Source organism: Pteropus medius, unplaced genomic scaffold (assembly GCF_902729225.1).
Source record: "Pteropus medius unplaced genomic scaffold, Ma_sr-lr_union100, whole genome shotgun sequence".
Lineage (NCBI taxonomy): Eukaryota > Metazoa > Chordata > Mammalia > Chiroptera > Pteropodidae > Pteropus > Pteropus medius.
In genome coordinates, this window is record NW_024349796.1 from 10,227,941 (window position 1) to 10,248,878 (window position 20,938).

General features: G+C 32.0%; 1 protein-coding gene across 1 annotated transcript in view; it reads left to right on the forward strand.

The window, feature by feature from the left end:
* Positions 1–20,938, forward strand: part of BRINP3 (BMP/retinoic acid inducible neural specific 3) — a 225,353-nt gene that overhangs the window by 87,144 nt on the left and 117,271 nt on the right. Inside the window, exon 2 of the mRNA XM_039883348.1 lies at positions 11,224–11,414. Within this exon, the coding sequence (XP_039739282.1) occupies positions 11,224–11,414 (191 nt within the window). The remainder of the gene's footprint in view (positions 1–11,223; positions 11,415–20,938) is intronic.

A 20,938-nucleotide genomic window follows, 5' to 3' on the forward strand; every position in this document is an offset into this window, starting at 1 on the left:
AATTCCATAACTGGAATTGACTAACAGTAGTATTTTCAGATTAGCAAATTATAGAGTGAAAGGTCCTATTATAGACATAATTGTTTTTGTAAGAAACATGAGCTAACTTCCCTTTATAGAAATAATCTAACAATTATTAAAGGACTGGAAAATGAAAACGAATTTCCCTTAAATGATTCTATGGCAAGAAGATTCTATTTTAAGTAAAATTGTCCTACCCCATTTATATTATCGTATGGTACAATATAGAGTAAAACACAGAATAAGACTTGTAAAATAAAAATATTAAACAATTGACTTTAATATCTTTGATATCAGTTATTCAAAATGTTCTCGTAACATTATTTTTTGTTGTAACTATAAAGTATATCACACTTCCCTGAAAATATGTTTTGATCATGCTTTTAAAAAATTATTTCAAAAATAGTGGTAAGATACACATAAAATTTACCACCTTGACTATTTTCAAGTGTACAGTTCACCATTAACACCGTCTACCTACAGAAAGCTTTCACCCTATAAAACTGAAAGTCTATACCCATTAAATAATAATTTCATTCCTTTCTCCCCCTAGCCCTAAGAAACATCATTTTATATTCTATCTCTGTGAAATCGAGAACTCCAGGTACCTCAAATAAGTGGAATCACATAGTATTTGGCCTTTGTGACTGGCTTATTTCACCTAACATAACGTTGAGGTACATCTGTGTTATAGCATGTGTCAGAATTTCCTTATGTTATAAGGCTGAATAATATTCATTATATGTTTATACCACATTTTGCTTACGTGTTCATTTGCCTACGGGTACTTGTGTTACTTCCACCTTTTATGAATATTAAGCTGTGAACAGGAGTGTACACATATTTCTTTGAGATCTTGCTTTCAATTCTCTTGGGTATATACCCAAAAGTAGAATTGCTGGATCAGATTGTAATTCTATTTTTAATTTTTTAAAAAAACACCATATTGTTTTCCATAATGACTGTTGGCTGCACATTTACACCAAGAGTGCACAAAATTTGAAATTCCTTCAGTCCTCATCAACACTTGCTATTTCCCCTTCCTTCACACTTCTTTTCTCCCTCCCTCCCTCCCTTCCTTTACTCCCTCTCTTCTTCCATCTTTTTCTTTTTCTTATTTTTTTTGATAGTAGACATCCTAATAGGTATGAGAGATTATCTTATTGTTGATTCGATTTACATTTTCCTAACATTTAGTGATGTTGCACATTTTTTCATATGCTTCTTGGCCATTTGTGTATCTTCTAAGGAGAAATAATCCATTTGAGTGCCTTTCCTATTTTATAATCAGGTTCTTTTTATGTCTTTGTTTAAGTTGAGATATAGGAGTTCTTTATGTATGCTGGATATTATCCTCTTGTTAGATACCTGGCTTGCAAATATTATCTCCCAATTTATAGGTTGCTTTTTCACTCTGATTGTGTTCTTTGATGAACAAGTTTTTAATTTTGTTGTAGTCTAAATTATTTTTACTTTTGTGGTCTAGGTTAAAGAATTAACTTTTGCCTCTTGAGTCTCCCTATTGTATTTTTCTATGTTATTATTTTCTTTTCTATTATTGTCTCCTTATTTTTTACTTTTGTTTTTGTTATACTTTTTTTTTTTTTCCTATTACAAGTATATCTCTACTTTTCAGTCTTTTGGGGATTTCTAATATAAGCACTCAAGATTAAAAATTTCATGCTTAGTGCTACTTTAGCTGCATCCAAGAATTGCCAATGCATCGCATTGTTCAGTTCTAAATATTTTCTTATTTGTAATTTCTTACATTTGTATGTTTTAGCTTTTTCTGAAGAATTCCAATTGTTTTTCCAGTTCAAAATTTTTAAAAGATTTATTTTAGTCCACCATATTAAATTATTTTTATGACAGAGACAATTTACCATTCTGTTGTAAATTAAAACTTGTTCACTATCTTTAATTATGTTTTTGTTACTACTTCAAAGCACAAATGTAAGGAAAAAGAAAAACATATATTTCTAATGTAGAAGCTTGTTTTAGAGATGAATCATGCTTAGCATTATTGAGGAGTATAATCTACACTTGAAAACATTTCAATTTCAAAAATTAGGTTTGAACACAGGAGAAAATATCATTACATGATGATAGTAACTAGTTTAAATAAATATGTGGTATTTCTATCCACTAACATTTATTTGGTGCACCTATGTATAAAGCTGTTAGTGTAGGCAGAGGGAGATAGAAACATAACATACTAATTTTGGGACAGTCTAGACTTCTCCTAGATATGAATAATATTCTTATTTTTAGGGACTATTTAAAGATGTCTTTAGAAGTTTTGGTTCATCACGGTGCATTCAATTGAAAAAAAATATGAATGTTTTAATATAAATTATATGTTTTAATTTTTAATTTGTACTTTTAACTATTACTGTTTGAGTTTAGCAATGTCATTTAACCAAAGCCTAGTTAGGGCTGGTAAATGACAAAAAGCACACATAAGATACACTCAGAGTATACCGCACTTAGCAGAGACTCAAGGATTTAAAGAACCTGTGCTCCTCAGTTCCATGCAGTTTTCATGGAAATGACTTATCGTTTGGGAAATTAGTACTGTCAATTGTAATTTTTACTGTTAAGCAAGGCTATAAAATTTGCACAATGATAAAGATTGAGGTAATATTTTATAATGGTACTTTTTATTTAAATATCCTAAAAATATTTTATGAATTTTATGCATAGGGATTACCCCATCTACATTTGATATACAGCATTGATGTAATCCATTTGTCGATCTGGTTCTTCTACCCCACCCTAACTATAACTACTCTACCATGAATCTTGATTATCTTTGCAGAGAAAAGTGAGCCCTAGCACAAAAAGATTAATAATTAAAAAAGGCAGATAAACCCAGATAGACTATAAAGAAGTTTGCTGTATTGCAAAGTTAATCCACTAGATTCAAGGCCAAAATAGTACACTATCCTTTATCTTCAGCTTTGACTTTAATTCAAAAAGAATTCTATTATCTTGAAGAAGTAATATATGTTTTTCACTAGATGTTATTAGAAATAAATCATTTTTTTGTTTTCTCTCAAACTCTATCTTTATTTCATCGCTGTCATCATGATTCTTGACCACACTTTACTCACAACCAGAATGCTCCAGTGGCCTCCTAAAACTCAGATGCACTTCACTCTCCAGCCTCGGTCCCACCTTAACATCATCCTCGAACGTCCCTTATGATCATGTGACCCTCCTGTGTTCAGTAGCATTTGTGGTTCACAAAATATTTCTACGGGGCAGTGCTGATACAGAAACTGTTTTAGGTAGCACAAGCATCTTCACTTGACTGTGCCTCATTTTCATTATCTATAAAATAATGATAATAATTATACATGCATTATAGTATTATTGTGAGTCTTCAGTGAGAAAATAGATATAAAATTATGCTTAATTGTAATGATCATTATTTTTGCAGAGTATCAGTTGAATGTTGCAAAAAATAAGCAAATGACACTTTATTGTTAAAGTACAAATGTGATATTATGATACAGGAGAATTTTTATCATCCATCACAAACTAGATATATAGAGATATATTTAATCTTGAAAAGTTTGAGTGTGTAAGTTTTCTACAGAATTATGTAAATTTAAAGCAGAAAATCAGAAGAAAAATAAGGCGCTTGAATTTTTTTAAGTCCATGTGCTTGATTTTAAAGTATAGAAAATTAAGAATCTAAGTGATAGTGATTTTTTCAAGGTTATAAAACAATTTAGTATAAAAATGTGCATATAGAATTTTTTCTTTCAGATTTCTAATTTTTAAACTTTATCAGTTTATTTTTTACATAGTGTCATTTCTCTATTAGATGACTGCATAGTTTCTAACTTTTATATACTTACTCGAATTACTAACTCATGGGAAAGATTATATTATCTATTATTTTCTTTTGGTTATTAAATCATTTATTATAGAATTAGTTACTTTTTAAATACCTAAGAGGGAAGAGAAGCTACTCATTGTGTCTAAGTCTGTAATTAAGAGAACAGAGTCATCTTCCATCAGTAGGGCATATCACTGGCTATTTTCCAATTTGCCAGATTTTCATATATATCACATGAATAATTGAATAATGTGAATGAGCCAAATTCAGGGGAGTCAAATGTAGTTGGGTAAATTTAGCACCATCTGGACTTCTGGCTTTACTAACTTTTAAATGACCCCTTTCTTTCAGAAGACAACTAATACCTAATTTATAACATAGTTATTCAAGCTCAAACCAAATGACTGAGGCCATTTGTTAGAATGCTTAATTGCAATATTAGTCTAAACTGGACAAATGCAAGAAATGACTGGCTTTTGATATTAAAAGCTCATTTATTTTCAGTGTCCATTTAATAACCACATAACAATGCACTCTGATTTCTTCACATTTAACTTATATATTTCTTACTCCTTTTCAGTCTTCATTGACTGTTTTTCTGCTTTACCTAGTTGCAGGGTTCTGACTGGAATGTATCACCTGTATGGTCGCCTTCCACTTCATAGCTACCCTAACCCCTTCTGAAATATTTCTTTTCTATAAAACATTGTAGTTAAATTACCATCAGAAGAGTCATTACACTATTTAACTTATGTTTACATGCATATCAAATATTAATGTTTCTACAAAATTTAAATTTACTTATTCTCTGAGGATCTTTTTAGTATAATATTCCTATTAAATTTAACAAAACCTTAACTTCCATCTGCTGCTAATGCTTAAACTTGGAAAATATGTTGTCTGATTATTAGAGTTATCATTATCTCCTCCACCAGTGTAAATTAGTGCCTCAGAATCTCTTCACCTCATTTTCATATGATGATTAATTTGATCCGATGGTGATATGATTAATTTTAGATGCTAAAATTTTAAATTTATATTTCTCTCAAGTTAATGCATTAAAAGAAAACACCATTGAAGTCTATACATTCACAAGTGTTTTATGGCCAACGTTAATTTTGTTTTCTAATAAACACGAAAATATTCAGAAGATAGGAGCTGCATATTTTCTGCATTCTGAGAAAATATTTACATTGCATATGAAGATACACAGTATTTAACCATTAAAAGTATTCTTATTTAGAGGAACACTATGGTGCTGTGAGTCTTTCCTACTTATGGCCTGACCAAGAGCACGTCTAATTTTTGAAAGAGGTAAGGAATATGTAAAACATGAAAAGTAAAGAACTAAGCCATGGCATCATATATTATACGATTTTGTTGTTGTTGTTGTCATTGGTTTTGGTTTGTTTCTTCGTTATATGATTTCATTTTAAAATTTACAATGAAATATTTCTTCCTTTATAACGTGTGTTTAACAGTCTTTACCACAACTTTCCAGGATAAAAAAACAAAACAAAACAAAACTTCTGCCTATACACGTGTCGCTGAAAGCACTTTAAACAAAGAAATATACTTATAAAGAAATATAGATAAATCTCTCCATAAATACTTGTGGAGTAAAATGGGTTTCTATATATTTCTATATTATATATAATTAAATAATATTTTTTATTGGATAATGCTTGGTTTTGTCCTCTATGTCAAGAAATAGCAATTCCTATACAGTCACATGACCTTTCTATAGATTCTTAGGAAAATCTTGCCCTGAACACATAACTCTTCCTCAGAATACTCCAACTGTACTTTTCCCATATTAAATTTATCTGTGTAATTACAAAGGGATGATTTCTCCACTTGACTGTATCCTCACCAACTTCTTTTATATTTTTATATTTTCCCAAAACTCTAAAAGATTTTAAAATGCTGTATAGACTTATCTCTTTATTTTTTCCACAGATCTTCAGAAAGATGTGTAAGGTTGGCAGAAAAGATTTTTAATTCAATATTTTTCACCAACAGCTGTATTAAAAGTTTAGTAAATCCTCCTTACATTTTAATGGGATTATTAGCCTCTTAGCAGTATTTTGGATCTTAAAATGCGATTGCATTTTTACTACCCATTAAAAAATAAATGAAAGTAATTTAAAAATATTAGCATTGTTATAGCAGCTTCTGCTTCCAGGAAAATTAAATGTAGTTTTCCTGAGTTTTCCCACTGGATATAAAAACCCTAGATATTATATATAAAATAAACCTAAGAAAACTTTAAAAGTGGTAGAGAAGGTGGACTACCTAGGTATGTTGAGATCTTGCCCCAATGAGAAGGGCCGAGTTCCTTTATTTATTTATTTATTTTTACTTCATATATCTCAGATTCAGAGCTAAAGAAACTTCGAACAAGAAACACCATTGCATGTAGACCCCCCCCAAAAAAAAAAAATGCTTCAGTGAGGGCCTGCTCTCTAGCCAACAGGAAATTTTAGATAATTATCTCTCTGTCACAGGCAAACACTGCAGGGAAATATTCTGTCTTCATCCCCGACCCAGAAGTCAGATAGGACCCTAGATTTCTAGCCTTGTCTACCCCATGTCAAACTGGTGTCAGGGAAGTCCAGCTGATGGGAGTCTGGAATTTTATCCCTACTGGGTGGTGATGAGACTGTCATTCAGAGTGTTATTGGAGCTTAAATCTGGAGCCTACACATTATTCCCCATCAAGCTTTACCCAGGTGTTTCTAAGAAGTAAACAGCATTTTTTGCAGCATTTTAATTGTTGCAAATTTTACTTCTTCAAAAACTCTACAGAGTCAGTACTATTAGACATCTGATCATGAATGCAATGATCACATCAGTGAGGTTAAGAACTTGGTAAAATTCATAGAGCTTCGAATTTTATGAATTGAATTGGTGGGGTGGGATTTGAAACCAGCTATCAAACTCTAGAAGCCATTCTCCTTTGGAAAACTAACATTTCTTCCCTCCCAAAATACTTAAATTCATGTATGAAATGCAAATATTTTCTACTTAGTAACCAAGGTAAATAATTACTTTTTAAATTATCAATGTAAAAAATAGTGACACTCATATTTGTTTCTTTAGATAAAATCAAAGTAGATATTTTAGCTTGGTTGTTTTGTCTGTTGGCTTCTTTTCGTTGATCAATAATTAGCAAATCTATATAATTATATGAATGTGATTGATAATAGTGATAAGTGGCAACAGATGTTATACTATACTTTTAAAATTTAGAAAAAAGCTTTTGCTTGTTACTTAATTTGTTACATCATAATTCACACTATTAGACTTAGAAAGTCATTCACCGATAGCATGTATGTAAATTTTTTAAATCAAAACTTTTCCTAGCATCTGTTCAAAGAAGTGGTTTGATTTAAACATGGATAATAAATTATTACATTTATATCTGTGGTGGTACAAGCATGTGGTACTATTATATTCCTATTAAATTACCTTTGAGAATAATAGTGGTGACTATAATAATTGAGTTCTGCAGTATATACTTTAAAATTTAAATAAAACCCTATAAACTATATTATAAAAAATGTTTTAAAACTATACAAGATGAAATTAAATAATATTTAGTCATTGCATAGCCCTAAAAATATAATGTAATTTAAGAATTAGACATATGTGACACTAGCCATACCAGACCTTTCTTTAAAATACTCTCCATAACCCCACTTCCATCAAAATACAACAGTCATTAATGGTGCTTCTCAGAAATCCTGATGTGACCATTTTACATAATTCCTACTTGCTCTTGTGTGTTATGTACATAGATTTGTTCAGATAAATTCCTAGCCTCATCCAAAAATACCTCTCAATCTTTAAAAATCCCACCTCTGTTAAAAGAAAAAACAATGTATTGGTGCATCAAGGGTCAGGAGGTGAAAGACAGTGGACACCCTGCCCACTGCTTAACATTCAGCTGCTCTAGAAACACGAGCATCAGAGCCACTGTCACGCAGGCCATGGGAAACATTCCCCATTTAGTGGCCAAACAGAAAATGGCAGAATTCGCAAGACGTTCAAGTTACTCGAAAAAAAAGTGAAAAGAGCCAATTTCATATGTAACACTTGCACCAAATAAAATTATGGGAAAACTTGCATCAATTATTAGTGGCATTTCTGAAGATCAGTGTGATTTTACAGATGTAATTAGAAGGTTATTGCTGCTAAAGATTGGCAAGTCAATTTATGATTTTCATGCTGGATTTGTTCACAGTACATTAGTGCTTGGGTATTATATTTTGTTTTAATATTTCTGTTGTGTCTGAAAATTTCAATGAATATTGATGGAATTAACATTATAAGCCAACAAATGTTGTATTGAAAAAAACGTAATGTAATAATAGCCTGTAAGGCATAGACAAGCAACTTTATTTAGAATAAATTAGCAGATAAAGTCTTTTCAGCAACTGCATCATCTAATTTGGACAATTTTTTTATGTTGCTTTTCTTTTGATACTGAGTCTAAAATATCTAATATCAACAGAGGTTGCCTCCATAGATTTCAAGATCCAAATATACATGTGTAATTTTAAGAAATCATGGTAGTTAAAATATTTTAAACACATTGAGTACATTTTTGTAGTCACATAGATTTTTAAATACTAATAAGAAAGGTCAGCAGCAATGTGGCAATAATGTAAATGCTATTAAAATAGAATTTATTGATATCATTTTTGTTTTCCAACCTTTTTTAAGACATGGGTAGCAATAAAATTATAAACATTGCTGTAGAAAAGTAAACATTATATGTACATACATAATAATAGATGCTTGCAAGTCAGAATTTTTAGCAGGCAAACATACAACTCTAATCAACTAATAGAGACATCTGAGTGCCAACAAAAACATTTTTAAAGTAATGTTCTGGCTGAGCTAGGTAGGGCCCATTTGTGTGTTTTATAAAATACCAATCTTTCTAAAGGGGCTGAGTTACATTAAACAGTAATGATTGTGCTTATTTCATGTAAAGACTTCCAAAGGTTGTGATGGGAAGATATTTATGTTCTGTGAAGGCTTCAGATAGAATGCAATATTTAGTTGAATAAAACACTGTTCTTATTTAATATAAGCATAATGCATCTGGGTGGATACCTTAGATACCTTTAGGTAAAATGTTCTCATTATGATAAGCATACCCAACAGCATGTTTTCAATTCAGTACTCCATTGCTTTCTTTTTCCAAAGTTTAATGACTGCTTGGTCTATTTGCAACTGAGGTAAATCTTATCCTGAGAAAAGGGGGAAAAAAATTGCAACCCATAAGTTTCCAATTTATATACTCGTTAGTTCCTTATTGCCTTCTCAATTTACCCAGACATCAAAATACTCTACGTTAGTCATGATGTACTAGATTACATGGCTAAAAGGCAGGCAAATAAACCTACTAATGAATCCCAAATCTTGGTAGCTTCATATAACAACTTTTCTTTTCTTTTTTTAAGTTTGTGCCCTTATTCACTCAAGTACGTTGCAGGGGTGAAGGTAGGGGATGGGAATTCTAAACACCATTGTTGATCAAGGTCCCAGGATGATGGGTCAGGCTAACCATATAGGCTTCCCCTTTATTGGTCAAAGTAAGCCACATAGATGGCCACACTGACTTTGAAGGACACCAATGAATGCAACCTTGTCTTGTGCCCAGGAAAAAGGACACCAAGTATTTGTATTCAGATCTAATAGCTACTACTCACAGCATGGCACTTAAGTGTCTTGAGTTGACTTCTTTTATTAAAGTGCTCATACCACCATTTCTCAGGATTAATTCAGCATTTTCTATCCAGGTTTTGATCAAAAAATTTTTAGAGATTTTAACAATGATCATGTATCATTACAATACAAACCAAATATGGCGAGTGGGAATGAGACATGTCAGATCTCAAATCAACATTTGTATCCTACACAAATTACAGGTTTTTGGATATACACAATAGAAAGTGTAATATTTTACTTCATTCTTCATATAAAATATTTTTTAAAAAACTAAGAATTTTAGATTAGCAATTAGCTCTTGAAATTAAGAAAACCATTTGCTATAGTTACTAACCATACTGGTTTTAATTAATTAGTTTATTGATTAATTAATTTTGACCTTAGTTCGGTGATACTCCCAAAGAGTTTGTCCTTTGCCTTTGGTTGTTGCTTGATAGAGAATAAATTAAACAGATGGGATGGCAAAGTGTTCCATCCAACTAAACTGTTAGAAGATGAATCGTGACTATAAACCTAATCAAGGTTGACAGACCAAGGTAATAAAAAGGACTCAAGAGCTAAAGAAAGTTCCCTGGAAGCTTCTCCATAGTCTTGGACTCTTCATAACCTTACAAAGTCTATGTATCAAAGGGAAGAGAAAACTTATTCAATGTGAGTTAAATTATAAATATTTATATCAAAGAATAGTGATAAATTGGGTAGAGAAGTTGTGCTAAATTAGCTACTGGCCACTTGTATTTTTGCACATAAAATATTTTAAAGCCTCTGAATTGCAATTAATCTGTCTTCATTTCCTTTGTTGGTATGATCTGCGAGACCCTTGAGGTCATAGGCTTTTTTATATTTCTCTATATTGCTAGCAAGATTTCTGGAAATAATAATAACTAGTGAACACTAATAAATTTTCTTGTTAAATTAATGTTATAAACTAATTTCAAAAAATGACATAAGTTTGTTAAAGCCCCTTTAAAACCATACCTGCGATTTTTCTAATTTGACCCAATTCACCTTGGAAGTCATTTCTCAGCTTGAGAAATTGCTAATCAAGTTAAATTTGGGTTTCAAAATAAGTTGTCGGCAATAGTTACTTAAAAAACAAACAAACAAAAAAAAAACCAGGCTAGTTTCTCTTTTGATCATGTTTTTTGAATTCTTCCACAGCTCTATAATATTCTTGAGGTTTTACAAGTACCCACTCTAAAGTAAATAGAAAAAGGAATCATTAGAGTGATTAAAGTAAATTTATTCTATTTTTCTCAATTTCCCTTAGAAAATGAAAAAAATGTTACCTTATTTTTTAATAACTCTGCATTCGTATTCAATGCATAATTAAGTCATTTTTTATGAGTACATCTTTCCTTGGGGGGAAAAAAAATCAGTAGAAGCTGTTTAAGTGGCTTATATTTTTTCTTTACATGATTTGGTTTTAGAATATTCAGTCCAGTTAAATAAATTATAAATATTGCTGCTTCTACTCATAGCTCATGATGTTATAATTACAAGCAAGAAGCATTGTAATGTAGTGACCCCAGCTAAACTACTAAGTGAACTTTTCAAATGAAAACGTTCAGATAGATTATGTATTTATGAATAAAAATAAATTTGCTTTTCAGGGAGTTTGGCCGCTGGAAAGTAAATAACCTTGCACTTGAGAGAAGAAATTTCCTTGGCTCCCCTCTGCCTCTTGCCCCCGAATTCTTCCGCAACATAAGACTTTTGGGACGCCGACCTACCCTTCAGCAAATCACTGAAAACCTTATCAAGAAATATGGGACACATTTCTTGCTATCTGCTACTTTGGGAGGTACGACTCTTTGAAAATACTTGTGCCTGTGTGTGCGTGTGCATAAAACTGTATCGATCACCAAAAAGTGTTGATTAATCTAGATAGCTGCATTTTGAATAATTCTAAAATTCATTAACTTATTCAGCATGTTTATTGAGTCTTTGCTAAAGGCTTCGTATGGTGTCATAGTACTGAGGTCCACAACTGCCTGAGAGTGATTTGCAGTCTAATAGCATACATTAAATATAGGCACAGTTCGTACACTTCATAATGCAGGGTGATGTGCCGAATTGTGTTTGAACTATAAGTAGCGAGCAGTCAAGTTGCAAGTGGGAGTCATCACTTCTGGTAACAGCAGGAAAGGATTTCTGGAGTTGAAGGTCTAAAATTATATTTTTTAGTTCCATTTTAGAATTTCCTATGTGGTCGATATATGATACGAAAGGAGTGATAATATCAATTATGATGTATAATATGAATGTAGAGATTCATAATATAACTAACTTCTTCCTCAATCAATTTATGAAACTTAAGAAAGCTTGAATTTAATACCATTCAATATGTGTTTTGTTATGGTGATGTGCAATTCAGCATTTTCAATACACTTAAATAATATTTTGGGAAGTAATGTCTAATAGGAAACATATTACATTTTCCTAAAACTTAAAACTATCCCAGAATTCCATATATTTAATATATAAGCCTTTGAATAATATCCAACCATTCCACTTAGAAACAGGCATTAGTCTTTCCTAGCATGAAGAGCATTGAATAAAACTGAATAGGAAAAACTATGGAAGTAGTGAGTCCCTGCTCCCTTGTCAGTTCTCAGTAAGTTTCTGGAAGACAGGCAGACTGATTTGCACCCGTGGTGAGCTGACAAGAAAGACCAGCTGCTCTTCATTTTCCCAGTCTTAAAAGACGAGTCTTCTTTTTCCTTTCCCTGCCAGTCCAGTCAGCAAGTCGTGCCAGTTTATTCCTCTAGGATATCTTCCAGATCAAACTCTTTCCTGATTTCTACCATGACACCCCAAGACCAAATCACCATCATGGTCTTCCCAGAATTCTTCTAAGATCCATCTTCCATACAGATCTTTTAAAAAATTTGAATCGGGTCAAATCATTTCTTGTTTTAATTGAAGCCTATAACTATCCACTTAAAATAAAACCCAAATGTCTTGCAATGGTTATAAGGCACTGTATGGCACTCGCTTTCATCTCAACTTCATCTTTTCTCTTTCCTTATTGTGCTCAATTTGTCACCCACAATGATCTTCACATTTTTCTGCTCAAATTTTACTTTTTCAGAAAGGCCTTTCCTAACTATCTTACCAACAATTGTGCCTGGTGGACCAGTGATATTCTCGACTCTATCACGATCTTACTTTGCATTCTTTATAATACTTGTTATGTGACAATATTTTCTTTGTTTCCTGGTTTATCATCAGTCATTCCTGACTATTTTCTCGGAAACAGAGACCTTGCCTGTCTCCACGACCACTTTACCCCCCTGGATAGAATAGTGCCTGGCACATGATAGGTTCTCATTAAATATTTGTTAAATGAATAAGTCAAACTACACTTTGCTGGGAGGCTGAGGTTATCCAGTTCGCTAACTAAATGTCAAAAGTATGACATATACAGAGGCTAAGTGAGATCTAATTCAAAAAGAAGACTGAACAAAAGAAGCAAACCCAGGGAGCCAGATGGGTCAGTCAAGCAAACAACGTTTTGGAATTGGAAAGAATCAGGCCACAAGCAAGAGCAGGTGAGCGAGTCTTGGAGAGAGTGGACAAGGGTAGATTCCAGGGCATGTTGAGGAAACACATCTGCTGTGTAACTGTAAGGAATCGAAGGTCAAAGATGTAGGCTATTTAGGCAGACAGAAAAGGCTAGTCCTGAACGCATTCTGTCTTCCCATCACCTTCTGCAGTAAGTGAATAATACTAAAAAGACAAGACAAAGAGATCGGAAGAACCTGGTGTTGAATCCTGACCCCACCTTCCTTTTCTTTAAACCAAGTGTGAAACTTTAAAAACCATTCAATAACTATTCTGAGTTTTAGTTTCTTTTAGTAGAAAGGGGGACAGTAACACCTGTGTGACAATGCCATAGGAAGATTCATGTAAATTTAGGAACATGTTCTTGGCACAGTGCGTGGGATAATTTAAACATGTGATGTAGTTATGTTATTGTTATTATAGTAGTATGAATAAACAAAAATACAATAATATCCCAACAATTATGAAAATGGATTTTGGAAAAACTGTCTATTTGGCTTAATAATGTCAATTATTAGTGCAATAAAAGTAAAAAAATTATTTCTATACCTTCTCATGTAAAAAAAAAGTCCAGTGGTGTCGAAACCCATATGAGGCTGCACTACTGTTGTGTCAGCAATGCGGGGTACCCAAGAGAATTTCAGAACATAAAATATATTCTCCAGCTAAGAAAGGGACAGAGGGAAGGCAGAGAGATCAAAGAGTAGAGAGACAATTAGCTTGGACATTTTTGTTCGTTAGTGAGAAAATTATGGTCACCTTTTGATTTGTTTCATTATTTTTGACATTGTGTATGCCACGTTTTGGACTTCAGATTAATTTTTGTTTTGTAGGTGGGGTTAAATCACTTCTTCAGGTTGACTATCCCAATGATTGCAAAATGTTCTCTGAAAATTGCTTTACTTCAATTATTTTTAAAAAGTCTTGTTCAAACATTTTTTTAAAGGGTATGGATAGAATTTCCACACCCTCACTCACCTTCTAATCTCTGAGTATTTCTCAGACTTAATGTTCCTGGTATTTTCTATTGGGATTCTCTTTTCTTCTCTAAATGTAACTTATATTTATCTTCAGGAGTATCCGTTTGTTGTTGTTAATAATTTAGCTCAAATGCATGAAATTATTTAAGTAGCTTAAGGATATTAACTATTTGCAGTTTGATTTCAGGCAATTTTTAAATTTTTGCTGTTGTAATTTCACTAAACCTTTTTGTTGCTATAAGTCTTTTTTGGCTTATATGTTTTACCTGATTGAACATGAAATTGTATTACCCATTTAAAAAAAAAAATTAAGATTGATGGTATTTAACTTCAGTTAATTCTCTCTCATTCTTAATTAACTAAGACTAAGGAACAATTCTAATAGTAACACACTGAAGATGCCATGCATATCAGCAAACATTTTAAACACAAAGCTAGTTATTTTATTACTAGATGTTTCCTAAGTACCTAGATTTTTAACTAAATTGAAAAATTGAAAAAAAAAAATAAGTTGAGTATAAAATACTACCAGTATTAAAGTGATGCAAAGGAAATACATTTGAAAAGTCTTTTTTTCCCAAGAGTTATTTAGTACATCGTATTATTGACTTAGGCATAAAATATTGGATAACATATTTGAATCCTTTAATGGGATATTTTATGATAGATAAAGCCAGTGATTGAATTATCTTCCTGTAGGGACAAATAAATTATATTAAAAAAAAAAACTTTAATCAATATATACTGTTTTCCCCATATATTTCATCTTATACCATCTAGCCTATTTATCAGTATAGAAATTGAGCTTGCTTCTCTTTGTGTAATGATATCTAAACCCCATCACTGTTTAACTATCTAAAATAAGCTACTCAATTTGTAGAATCAATCTTGAAAAAGATTGCACTCCTGGGATATATTGATATCTAGCTATGGAATATATCTCATGACTGTTTTTGTGATGTATTTTATTATATGACAAATGCTGACATAAAAGTGTATATATGCATACTGAATATAGAAATACCAAAAAAAAAAAAAAAAAAAAAAAAAAAAAATAGAGTAAATAGGGAAAATATTTCAAAATTTGGGGGCTTATTGGGGAAAAAGAATTCACTGAAAAGTACCAAAACTGGATTCCAGATTAATTTTAAAAGGCTTTTAACTAAAGAAGATGGAGAGCAAACAATTCATTTAAAAATTTATAAAAATGTCATAAAATATTTCTAGTGATTTTAAGCATGACCTGTTCCTCATCGCCAGAATTACACAGATTTGCCCAACCAGTCATAGCTGTGTGGACTGCAGTGGGAATCCTGGCTCTAAAAGCTAAGGCACTGAGGAGCTGGTCACAGTGTATGCTGTCTCCTCTCCTGACAGCACATCCCAGAAGAAAGAGCCAGAGAGACTGGGCTACTCATGGCAGTCCTCTGCCTATACCCAGCCTGTCCCTTAACTCACTGTGCCTCTGTGGGCAGAGTCAGCAGTGCAGGGACACTGAGAATGGTTTGGCAAAATATCTTCCTGATAGAGCTATTTTTTAAAATGTGGACCAAAATTTATTCTAGGAGCAAATAGATAATATGTTGATTTGTTAAGTTACAGTTTAAAAAAAAAGTTTTCATTTTGAGCAACAGAAGAACAAGTCCAGTTGGTTTTGAATGCACAGAGTTTTGAAACATAAAATTTAGTGGAAAGAATTGCAATATTTTTATTTGTGTTTCTTAATTTTTTTTTTTGATAGTGCTTCATATGAGAATATATCTTCTGGTTACCATAATGCTCAACTTAAGTATTTCATCGGATATTCAATTTTGCTTAAATACTGAAAATAATTTATTCATGGCTCTTATGAAAAGAATGTATGATTGATGACCACAGCAGTATTAACTTATTAGAATACTTATTTAAAATAATGGACATGACCTCTCTGAGCACTTAGTGTATAAGTCACTAAGCCTGCAAAATAGTTTATTTACCTTGAAAGTATTAGCAATTGTTGTTTGTGTAGAAGAAACAGAGGTCGGGAGTTAGGTAGCAATATACCATGTAGATAGTGTCAATTCGATTATTTTTTTCTATTTTCTTTCATTCCCAAAAGTGTAAGAAATCTAAATATCCTATAATTTCAGAGATACTCAATTTTCATTTATCTATATGCAAATTACATTCTGTATAAAATATCGAAAGATACTTTTAATTCCATTTCATGTACCACCTTCTTTCAAAATCGATTAACGACTATCTCATTTTCACTTGATATCTATCTTCCTAGGAAGTACAAATTTTTGAATTTTAGTTTAACCATAACATAATTAAGGAAACAAATCTGCCAAAAATAGGCATAATCTATTTTTAAGCAAATATGAATACTTATTGAAATATATGAAACTATTTCCTCTATTAGAATGTACATTTCGTTTTAAGGAAAAGTACTGTAAGGAAAGAAATATTTTCTGGAGCTTCATATCCCAGGGAATCATTAAAATGATGGCACAAAAGGATGAAAAAAGCCTGCCCTGCTAGTACTTAAAACTCAATATTTACTCTTGCTACTTAAGTTTAATTATATTGGTTCCTCTGTCTCTCTCTGCCTCTATCTCTACTTCTCATGTTTCCCTGGTAAAGGAAGTAAAGTTTGAAATTAAAGCAATACTGTTAATTAAGATTCAATGATTTATAAAGCAGTTATCAATTAAAATGACTTGAAGTCATTTCTATAAATAATAATGAAGATAACAAAGAAAAAAATGAGATTTAAATTGCTACATCAGTTGATCTTAATAGTGCCTTTCATGGTAACTAAGCCAAAAGATAAATGTTAAGTTTTAGAATTTTATAAATTTGACTATATTTTTCTTTATAGCACTTTGCTAAGGTTGATCACTCCCCTGTCCATCTGTTTGCTGAGTATGTGCTAAGTCATCAAAACTGTTCAAACACCCAAGATTTTCCTTAGGAACACACAAAGAACACACATGTCACTGACAAAGACAGACGTTTAGACTGGTAATAAGTGTCGCTGTGCCTCAGAGCCTCATCACTTTAGGTGGTTCATGGTCAAACAGCATTAGCGTCATCTTGGAGCTTGTTGGAAATGCAGAAACTCAGATCTCATCTCAGATTAATGAATCGGAATCTACATGTTAATAAGATCTCCAGGTGATTTATATACACATTAAGTTTGAATGGCACCATTTAGAGTTTCTATATAAATTTAGACGATTCTTAAGTATTCTAGCTATCTCCCTTCTGAGAATCAATCTTATCAAAATGATAGCAGAAGTCTGTTAACTATGGCTAATAAAAAAAAATTAATTACAGCATTGTTTGCAAACAGCTCAAAAACAGAAGTAACTTAATTGTATGTCTATCAGGGTAGATTCGTTCCATCTGACCTTAGAACTATTTATTTCCAGTCCTTTTCTTCATCTTGTTTCATAGAGAGTTTTACGGTATCTGGACACTCTTGTTCAGATATTTTTCAGATGGTTTATGGGGGTAACTGTTAATAATCATAAGGTCAGTTACTTTCTTTTAGAGTGTTTTGCAAAACATATTGTTTCCTTTTCAAAGCTGTATAAGACTAGCTATTTCCTTCCCATAATATCTCACAGATGCCAATTGGTGTTAAGCCAAGATGTCTGTTTTTACTGTCTTTATATATTTGGCTCTGCTTCTTGTCAGAAGCCTATTTTTCTGAGATTGTTTTTTTCCCCTTATGTCTGTTTGTTTCTAAAACACTGTTTTATTTTCTACCACATGCTATTAATGGAAAGATAGGTATCATCAAGATGTGAACTGTTTAACATGTTGAGCTAACGTAGGATGGTCATCAGTAGCGAGAGCAAAGCGAACACTGTGAGAACTAAAATGCAATTTCCAAAGAGGAGCAATATCCAAAATATTGTAAGACTTTAGTGCAAGGGATAATGTGATCCGTCATTACCAAAAATAAAATAACATTTTGAGTTAAAAGGATACATCAAAAGTAAAACCTATAAACAATTACATTTAAGCTATATTTCAGAGGTTATTTCTGTGAGAAGGATTCTTCCTCAAATAGCAAGCCTTTGTAAGTAAAACTGATACAAAAGCACAAGAAACATTCACAATAAACTCTTTAAATGGAAGGAAGTTGAATGACCAGGAAGACATCTGCCATAAATGGACAGTTTTTTCCTGGGTGGAACAGTAAACATTATAGATCAGTAGACTAACCCAAGGCAGTAGTGATGATAAAGTACAATAAAACACAGTCAACATATAAGAGTTAGTTTTATTGTGGGGGCCGGGGGGAGGCAGGGGTAGAACTGAAATCTCAGTTGATTATAATTGTGGATCTCTAATATTATATGTTTTGACTGTGGATCTTCTAAGATTCTGCTCTGGGTGTTTCCTCATCCTGGGAATCAGGCTGAAGAAGGCCCTTAGGCAGAGGGAAAAAGGTAAAGAACAACTATAACTTTACCAAGACTCTCAAAACTTGTCCTAGATCATGGCATAGCTGATTTGCATGTATTCCACTGACCTCAGCATCTTCCTTTCCAATACCAAGTTAAAGGAAATCGTCCATGGACTACACTTAGTTCTCTACAGTGGACCTTTAATCCATGTGTGCATGTTTTCATCCAGGATGGTGCAGAAAACAATTGCAAAAAATGATACAATCTGCCACATCATCATTATTGATTTATCCCTAAGATTATTGTACTCATTCTCTTATCCATTGTTTTTATCCTACCTTTTTGAGATTATTGCCTCTGCCTTCAATCACTATTTGGACGAGAATGCAAACTGAAAATCCAAGTCAAAAGCTAATAATCTGAAAGTCCTTTAATTTCTGTTCCTTGTGTACACAACATAGATGATTTGAAATTCAGGGCAGAAAAATATATAATTGTGACGTCCATAGCACATCATGTGTACTTGATTCCTTTCTATGAATTGATCAGAGAGTGTCATGATTATTTTCGTTTGTTTTATTGTCCTCTGTTTCTCATTCTCTATGAAGGCATCCTTCAATAGGTGCATTTAGTGTCCATAAACCACTACAGTATTTAAGTTGTCAAAGACACAGCTGCATGATTTCTATGTGAAATAATGACATCTTTTTTTATTCATAGTCATTAATCCTTTTTACTTCTAACATACTCAGATGTTGAATCATTTTCAAAATCATATTTAGTCTTTTTCCAAAATATGTGGATGTCCTTCGGAACTCAAGTCATGCTTTTGAACTACAGCTGGATCAAAAATGTGAATAAAAATGATATTTGAACAAAAATTTATAGTCAGTTAAATGACATCTCAGTTTTCAAATCTGAATATTGTTAGTTACATAGAATTCTAATGTACTCTTATAATTGAATACTTGAGAGAGATTTACAATTAAAGTTGACAATGCATTCTTTTTTCCTAAAATTGACTGTAAAAGTCTCAAAGAATATAAAGACATTAAACATCACAAAAATATTACAATTGTGTATAATTAAACAAACAAACAAACAAGTAAACAAAGAAACCCCCACAAAACCCAGATTCTCTTAGAGGAAAGAAATAGGCTAATTTTCCATTTAAATCGAGTGACTTTGTCAAAGTGTCTTAGATGTTTAACAGTCCATGACTTACAGAACTTGAAATTTAGCATAAATTAAGAATTTTATATCACACAGTTGTGTCTTTTAAGTAAGGATTTAAGCAAAGTATCCACAAAGCCTAAAAGAACAATTATGCTAATTTGAATGACCCCCATGCTTCACTACAGGGCAAGCTTTTGCACACATGGACTGATGTGCCACTGGAGAGAAGAACCATGAGCAATTTATGATGGATTCTCTTTATATGCTTATTGGAGAACATAATCAATTACTGTCCTTAATAATCCCATATATCTGGATTACAAGATCCACTAGAAAACAGTTTTATCTAAGTTTAGATTCCTTTGGTGAAATTCAATATCTATGAAATGCTAACTTATGAAAATTTGAAACTTTCTCACTTACTGTTAGTCCCTAATAAAAAAGGAGAGTAAACCAACAATTATTGTAGATATAGTATGTGTTCTGCTAGACTGCATAGAGGAATTATATTGTTTAATCCTCGCAAGCAGTTGAGAGTGGCATATTGCCTCTGGTTTGGAGATAAGAATGCTAAGGGCAGGTGCACCTTCACCAAAGCCCACAGTCATCAGGTAGAGGGACTCTGGGCTCTCAGGATTTGCCCTCATACCTGATTCTAAATCTCACGTTTCCCCTTCCCATATCCCATCATATTTCCTACAAATTAAAAAAAAAAAAACAGTAAAATTAGTAATAAAAGTGTATTAAGATTTACATTTTTTAATTTTTCTTTGTTGTCTATAATATATATTAATTTTCAAAGTAGGAGGAGGAAAACACACGTACCTATATTTTACAAACAATGTGGATTCTGAAAAGCAAAGGAAATATTTTCTTTAAATCTCAAGTAGATAGAAAACGAAAACTCTTGATTTATGATGATTATGGGCCATTATTTCCCTATGATCACCTTGATCACTTAACCATAATATTTGTTTTTTTGTTCACATTGTTACAAAGGACCACTCTGAAATAGTGATTTTTAGCTCTAGTTATATGTCATTTTTTTCTATTATGTCATGGGATAGTCTAAAATTTGCAAAATGTTTTTAACTAAAATTAGTTTTAATTCAATTTTTAAATATGTATATGCTACTTCTCTATTTTACTCAGTTGATATCTTATTAAGAAATAAATGATTTGTAATATATTACCTGAAAAGT